This window comes from Cucurbita maxima, unplaced genomic scaffold (genome assembly GCF_002738345.1).
Source record: "Cucurbita maxima cultivar Rimu unplaced genomic scaffold, Cmax_1.0 Cma_Scf00018, whole genome shotgun sequence".
NCBI classification, from domain to species: domain Eukaryota; kingdom Viridiplantae; phylum Streptophyta; class Magnoliopsida; order Cucurbitales; family Cucurbitaceae; genus Cucurbita; species Cucurbita maxima.
In genome coordinates, this window is record NW_019272034.1 from 179,826 (window position 1) to 187,393 (window position 7,568).

The 7,568-nt window shown below is 35.1% G+C and overlaps 2 protein-coding genes across 10 annotated transcripts in view; one reads left to right on the top strand and one right to left on the bottom strand.

Moving 5' to 3' along the window:
- The window catches only part of LOC111492786, a 7,687-nt gene extending 7,201 nt beyond the window's left edge, over positions 1–486 (bottom strand). For 2 of the 4 annotated variants that reach the window (XM_023142235.1, XM_023142234.1), the window contains exon 1: positions 66–486. In XM_023142235.1, coding sequence (XP_022998003.1) covers positions 66–240 — 175 coding nt within the window. In that variant the 5' untranslated portion in view covers positions 241–486. The remainder of the gene's footprint in view (positions 1–65) is intronic. The other 2 variants (XM_023142237.1, XM_023142236.1) reach the window with 1 other exon arrangement.
- A 548-nt stretch (positions 487–1,034) lies between these two features.
- LOC111492791 (polyadenylate-binding protein-interacting protein 3-like) overlaps positions 1,035–7,568 on the top strand; it is an 8,593-nt gene continuing 2,059 nt past the window's right edge. Inside the window, exons 1-12 of one of the 6 annotated variants that reach the window (XM_023142243.1) lie at positions 1,035–1,363; positions 1,766–1,885; positions 2,598–2,755; positions 2,838–2,999; positions 3,117–3,253; positions 3,459–3,646; positions 5,161–5,338; positions 5,437–5,655; positions 6,490–6,617; positions 6,749–6,806; positions 6,899–6,935; positions 7,212–7,516. In XM_023142243.1, coding sequence (XP_022998011.1) covers positions 2,617–2,755; positions 2,838–2,999; positions 3,117–3,253; positions 3,459–3,646; positions 5,161–5,338; positions 5,437–5,655; positions 6,490–6,617; positions 6,749–6,806; positions 6,899–6,935; positions 7,212–7,516 — 1,551 coding nt within the window. In that variant the 5' untranslated portion in view covers positions 1,035–1,363; positions 1,766–1,885; positions 2,598–2,616. Of the gene's footprint in view, positions 1,364–1,765; positions 1,886–2,597; positions 2,756–2,837; positions 3,000–3,092; positions 3,254–3,458; positions 3,647–5,160; positions 5,339–5,436; positions 5,656–6,489; positions 6,618–6,748; positions 6,807–6,898; positions 6,936–7,211; positions 7,517–7,568 lie in introns of those variants that run through there. The other 5 variants (XM_023142241.1, XM_023142244.1, XM_023142245.1 and 2 more) reach the window with 5 other exon arrangements.

Sequence of the window (7,568 nt, forward strand, 5' to 3'; positions counted from 1 at the left end):
CATGAAAAAAAAAAAAAAAAAAAAAAAAGCAAAGAAAATCAAGCCAAGAGTGAGGAAAGAAATACCTTGGTTGAGCAACTTCTGCGCAGTTTCATTAGGATCCATATTGGTTTCCTTAAGAGTTGTGTATATATCAGCATCGGAGTGGTCGCCCACGATCTCTTTAATGGATTGGATGGTTTTCCGGACGCGAGCCGGGAGTATCTGAGCACCACCTTCGATTCTCAAGCCAGATACCATTTCCGACGGTATGGCGAAGGAGAAGCAAAGGAATAGTATGCGAAAACGAAAGGGATACTGATAATTAACGCCGAAGAAAGCTACAAATCAGACGGTAATACAGAATAGTAGAAGAAAGAAGGAAAATATTGAATTAGGGTTTGCATTCGATGAAAGTCTAAGAACAGAGGACGGCTTCGGAGGGGGAGGGGTTTGGAACCAAGGGTTTTGAAAACGTTTTAACCCTCCCTCTTCAACGACGAGACATTAGGTTCGGCTTCATGAAAGTCGTTGCTTATATTTTTATTACCGTATACATCCTCCAACTTTGCCAAAATTGCAGAAAAGCCCCCTCCCCATCAAGGATTAGGTACATTTATCTAAGATTTAAATAATTATATATATATATTAAGATTGGTTGAATTACATTATTTATGTCTAATAAAAATCTATAGTATATACATTTAATATCTTTTCAATTCATTTCTTAATTTTTTTTTTTTTTTGTTTGCATTTTTCATGATATTAATGTTAAAAAAAATGAATGATCGATAACTTATTAGACACAAAATAAAAAATTGATGATTTAATAAACACTTTTAAAGTTTGGTCGAATTACCTCTAACTTGTTGAACGATAATCAAACTTCTAAGCTATTCAGTTGAAAGACCTCTAACTTGTTAAACGATAATCAAACCTCTAAGCTGTTGATCGAGACAGGGAGGTGGAAAGAAAGAAAAGGGGACAAAATTGAATCCGATTGCTTAACAAATCAACAATGTCCTATAATTCTATTTCTATCCCCAAACAAATTTAGTCCGCCGAAGAATCCTTAAATGCAGCGCAGTCTACCCATTTGCGCCCTTTCTCACACCCAAAGATATTTTTTTCTTCCATAGCTTGGAGCCCGCAACTCTCTCTCTCTCTCTCTGCGGTCTCTTTCTGATCACCATCCTTGATCTCTCTATCTTTCTGCCTTCGTAGCACCACAAAGAAACCCTAATTTTTACCCCAGGAAGCAAGCAGCGTCCCTTCCTCGTCAGCACACTTCCCTAAACCCTAACTGAATACACCGTCCCGGTTTTCATCCGCGGCTCCCTTTTTTTTTTGCAGCTAATTTAATTGTTTCCTCGCGTCTATCCAGGTGAGGATCATGTTTTGGATGTTGTAGTTTTGATTTCGTTTCTTTTGCTTCTTTCTGCTCTGGAGCTGTTGGTATTTTCTGTTTTCTCTTTTGGAGCTTCAATTTCTAGGGGATTTGGTTTTTAGTGGCTTGGCATCTTTTGGATGATTTAAGAAAACGGACGATAAAATTGGAAAGAATATTGAAGTAAATAGGTTCGAGGTTCACTTTCAAGAGCTGCTTGTTGAAGTTTTTCAATTTACCTTCCGGCACTTGGTAGATTTTTAAACTTTGAATTGTTAATTTTTCCTGTTTCGGTTGCATTTTCTTGCGGAAACTTGATTTGATTTGATTTTATCGTTTTTTTTCATTCCTTATCCGAATAATTCTACTATTCTTGTTTTCTTTTTGTTGTGTTATCAGTAGTACTATTTTTCACGATCCTGCTGCTAGACGTCGTTTAGTTTGCTCTGTCTTCGAAATTGGTGTTTCGAAGCCGGAGAGATATTGCATGCGTGGACAGTAAACTTTACCGTAAGTTCGGTAATTTAATCGATTTCACATCCATTCACATGTTTCTCTTTTAGCACGTGCTTGTTTTAGACCGCAAGATGATTGGCATTAATAAGAAAGTAGATTAATGTTTTTTCATCCGAATGTTGATCCGTTGTCGAGTTCTTTAATTGCGTCTACTTTGTTCGATTTATATTTAGTCAATATTTCGTATGTGATATCATCTTCCTCAAAACTTATACTGACTTTTAATAGAGCGCAACTTAATGTCATAATTACGTAAATAACAATTGTTTTATTATTTCCACTAACATAGTACGTAATGGTTAGGTTATAGTAGTCACGGTTTTTAGTAAGACAAGGGTTTTCACTGATTGTGCGTAAAAAAGAAAAAAAAAAGGAACAATAGAAAACTTCTCTGCGACTACAACTTACATCCTTTTTTTTTTTTGTACACTGAGGACATGTCGCAAATTTAAGTCAGCCCCTGAATTTCCTTCAATTCCATAAGAATTCTTCTATTATTCTAGAGCCTAACCAGATGATTTTTGTCTGCCCCTTCTCAATATGGCACTAGAAAATCATAGTGGTGCTGGTAGTTTGTTTCAATAATTTCAAAGGGCTAATGATCTTCCTGAATATTCCGCGTGTTACTTATGCATAGAATGCATTTTATTAATTCAAACACATTAATGATTTTGGCAGAAAAATGACCCCATAAATTTTGTCCTTCACTCGATAGGTTCTGGATTGCTACTGATATGAATCTACAACAATCCATACATTCCAAGCTTTCTGCTAATGGTTATGGACGTCGTAGAGGCGATAGGGATGTAGCAGCTAAGTTTGTGAATAAATTTCAGCCAGGAAAGTCGAATCCCAGCCAATTAACTAGTGCAAGTGAGTTTCATTTAAAAGTTCATTTATTTTTAAGAAAATGTGTTCTACTTGATATTCCTCTCTCTAATATTTGTTTATGCAGGAACACTGGCTGGCAGCAAAGACGAAAGTTTTGGGAGTTCCTCTGGTGATAGATTAGTGTATTTAACAGCATGTTTTGTTGGGCAACATGTAGACGTTCAGGTTAAAAATGGATCTATATACAGTGGAATATTCCATTCAACCAATGCTGAAAAAGATTTTGGTATGTTCTCAACCGATGCATTTGACGAGCAACTTTGTAACCATTTTTTATCCTTACATCATCTGTAATTTTATGGTTTGGTGCCTCCAGCAGTGTTTATTTGAACCTTATTTTCAGGAATTATATTAAAAATGGCACACTTGACAAAGGATACATCTTCTCGGGGGCAGAAACCCATTGGAGACTCTTTGATTCAGGCACCTTCCAGGACTTTGGTAATACCAGCTAAAGAACTGGTGCAAGTTATAGCCAAGGTTCAGCTTTTGCAAGAGTCTTAATCTTTCGTTCCACTTTTGTGATAATATCATGCGGTTGTGTGATTTCTTTTATATTATTTCGATGGAATATTATGTTGGTAACTGATAACCATGAAAATTGACTATTAATGTTTGGTTTCTCATATTCATCTTTTTTTCTGTCTTCAATAATCTGACCGTTATGCAAAACAATTGATTCCAGGATGTGACTGTTACAAAGGATGGGCTGTCAAATGAAGTTCATAATGAAAATCAGGAACTTTTGTTAGACTCTTTTATTTCACATTCTTGTCACGTTGAAGCAGAAAGAGAATTGAAACCATGGATACCTGATGATGACAGCCCTCAATTTCCTGAACTGGATAGCATCTTTGATTGTCCATGGAATAGGTTATTATGCACTTCCCTGAGACCTTGTTTACTTATCTTTTCTTTTGGAAATTATCTATTCATGTGGAGTTCCCCTGTAATGTGATTGCAACCCATTCATTCCCCGCATTTACATATTTTTCTATTAAGTTGATTTACTTTTTGTTCATTTAGTCCCAAACTGGAACCATGCTAGTCATTTTATTTCCTAACTACGTCCATATTTCATAAATACACAGCATTGTTTATTCCTGAAGTTGGGACATTTTATATTCTATGTGTTGAGGAATTTTAATCCCAATGGTACCCCTGTAGTGTAAGAGATTATAGACTCAGATTCTATGGAGTGCTTCTTTTGCACAGCTCATTTTAGGATTCCTGAGACCTTGAGTTTTCTTCTTCCTTATATGGTTCTTGCTCCACTTTTGCAAACAAACGTTGAGAGATAAAGTGCACTTTAGCTTTATCATTTTCTTGATTCGTTGGTGGTGTGGGAAGATTAATTTCAATGATCTCATTCTGGAAGCAAGTTTCCTCCTGCCTTATTTGTGTAATGTGTGTGGATGGATCTTGATCATGGCTCTGCCATTGTCCCTTCATATCTTTTAGCTGAGGCCCATATTTATCGTTAAGATCAAATTTCCTTTTGGGTTATTGGGCTTTTGCCATTTATTTGGCATATGGTTGAAGAGAGTTGGCTTATCTCTTGGATTGTGCTCCTGGTATGATGACTACATGGAATTGAGCTCGGTGCATAGTTTCTTAGGGCTTCATTTTGGGAATTTTCCGAATTTTCACTTTTTAGCAAGCGAGGGTATGCTGGTATATCTTTCTAGTGATTTTTTTTTTCTTTTTGTTAGATAATTTATGTAGTTTCCCACTCTTTCATGTAAATTATCTCTTTATGAACTACTTCGTCCTTTCCATTTTTAATTTAAAAACTATTATTACAAAAAGTATGGGTAGAACTTGTGAGGTATTATTATTAGTGTTGAATGGTGTTGTGTCATTTTCTTTTTATATCCATCATCAAGTAATTGTTCTAGTACAAATAATTTTGTGAACGTTTGGACCTATCAGCTACAGCTTGTTCGTCTACGTATCTTTAAAACAAATATTTTTTTCACAAAACAATGTCATTATTGGCAGGAAAAAAAAATAGTATGACAAAGTTGGATGCAAAAATTAAATGCATTTTATGGGCTTGAGTTTAAGGCATATTTATCTTCCTGAGTTTCTATATTTTTAAATTTTAAGCTTTTGGTGATGGATGGGTGTATATAGCTCGTGTCCGAGGTTTATTTTGTTTATTAATGTGATTGTTCTCATTGGTTGCTTAGAATTTAGCAATGAGTCTCCAGGTATAATTGCAGGTAATCTTATATTCTTACAGGGGTGTCTTATTAGATTTGGAACGTCAGTTCCTGAAGCAGTTAATATAACTTCTGTATATGTTTCTTGTAAGGTTTTTACATTACTTTTGTTTCATTCTTATATATAATTTTAAATGTGCTTCATGCTGTTGCTTGTTTTAGAAGTTGGGATCAGTTTGAAGCTAATGAAAAACTTTTTGGAGTCAAAAGCACTTTTGATGAAGAACTTTATACCACAAGACTTGAGAGGGGTCCTCAAACAAGAGAGTTGGAAAAGGAAGCTTCAAGGATAGCTAGAGAAATAGAGGGTGAGGACACTGAAGATCTTCATTTAGCAGAGGTAAGGTAGTTTTTGACATCTGATTGCATTTCTCGGGCATAGAATTTGAGTAAACTTTTCTGGAACTCAATATTTTGCCTTCTATTGTGTTTAAACAGGAAAGAGGCATTGACCTCCACGATAAGTTTGATGTTGATGAGGAAACTAGATTCTCTTCTGTTGTTCGTGGGAAGGTGGCTGATGAAAATGAAGAAATATCATTCAATTCACGTAATATGGAAACCTTTGGGGGGTCTTCTGGCTCTGACATTATGTTTGCAGGCACATTTTCTGGAAAATGCAGTGATGTAGCTTCTGTCTCAAGCTCTTCATCATTGGTATTTCTTCAATTAGCTTTTATTATAATCTTCTTGTGATTTCAATTCTTCAGTATCTTGATCAAATATCTTTTGGAAAATAGTGGTGGCTATTTTAATCTGTTAACCTAGTCTGTTTTACATTTTTCTGGAACATGTATCCATACCTCCAATGGATAATCATTCCAAAAATCTGTGTTTCAATGCATGAAGATTAACTTTTAATGATCCACCGCTCAATTTTATTGTCTATTCTGAAATATATGAAGGAAAATATTACAATAATTAACGACCTGACTTGAACAGGATCTGTTCTATAGGTTGTATAAATGTGTCCTTGACTTCTGAACATATTACAACGTTTATACTCTTCCCTATGGAAATCATGTCATCTCATATCTTCAAGCCTAAGCATCTTATTATTACTATTTAGGCTTATCTGACCAGTTTTTCAATTTTTTTTTTTTTTAAAAAAAAAAAACTGGATGAAGGCTTGGAATATCTTGATATATAATTTTACCTAGCTCAAGTTATTAGTTTTTATTTTTTAAAAAAAAGTAAATATATAATAATGACAGCATAAACACTTCAAATGCCAATAACTCATTCCATTATCTGGACAATTTAGGTTTAAAACTTCGCCCTTACATGACGTTCTGTATTTCTATGATTAGTAAAACTCAAAATTTGATAAGTTGTCTCAAGTTGGTGTTATGGATAGTTTGTTTGGTTATTTATCCTGCTTGGTTTATTCTGCTGTAAACAGTTAACTTGAAAATAGATTTTCTCGTAGATGTTTTATAATCTTTTCTTGTCTCTAGAGATGAATGAAGGCTAACTTGTCCTGGTTTGCAGAATCAAGCACAACCCTTTCAGACAAATATTGGTGTAGATCTATCCAGATCTACTCCCATTAATCATGCCAGACAGCTGGCATCTGAAACATCGTGCAAAAATTGGCCTACTTTGGAAATTGAAAGCAGGTTTTTACTTTTACAATACTATAGTATTTTTAGGAGGAAAATGGATTTACCGTCTCAGTATTGAATGATACTTTTAGACGCCATGATTCATGATTGTGGTTGAATTTCTGGTTTGAACATCTGAAATATAGGATCCAAGACAAACAGCATGGAGAGAATAATGCAGAGGAGTCTGTGGAAAAGGACATGGTAAGGTTTTAAAATAGCATTTGTAGAATCTGCTTTGCTGCTTGTTGTATAGTTTTTTAGGATTTACTGGTTCCATTTTTCTATTATTGCAGCAGGCAGCTAATGACTCTCAATTTGCAAAATGTGACGGTGAGCCATTTTCTGTATAATTCCTAGCTTATACCTTATTAGAATGCTGTTATTATTTTGATTTGACGAGTTAAATTGACATGTATCCCATGCTAGTAGCTGGCCATAGTTGATCTTTCTAGAAAAAATTCTGGGTAATTTTCTCTTGCTGGTCTATGCGTTGCATTGATTATCGCATTCAACATGCGGATTGTTCCCTAAATTTACCAAGAAGTTCGACTTTTTTCGACTTGTTAATACTTGCTGCTAATCGCAATTTGGTGATGGAAACAATAGATTTGCAGCCATTTAAGAAAGATGGACCTGAAGAAGGGATATTGTCTGATGTTGCCTTGCGTGCTCCATCTTGTGCTTCATCAAAGCATAATGAGAAGCTAAATCCTCCTGCACTATCTGATGATCCAGAATCTGGAAAATCTCGTGGAGAAGTTCAAGCGTTGAACCCTACTGGACGACCTGGTAGTTCCATATCACTGAATTCTGATGGTGCTGCTGGTACTTCCAGTGGTCCTGTGTTATCTCGTAATTCATCAATAGGATCACTATCCTCTGAAAAGTCAACCCTTAATCCTCATGCCAAGGTATTTCTGATTTTTTTTTTTTTTTTTTTTTTTTTTTTTTTTTTTTTTTTTT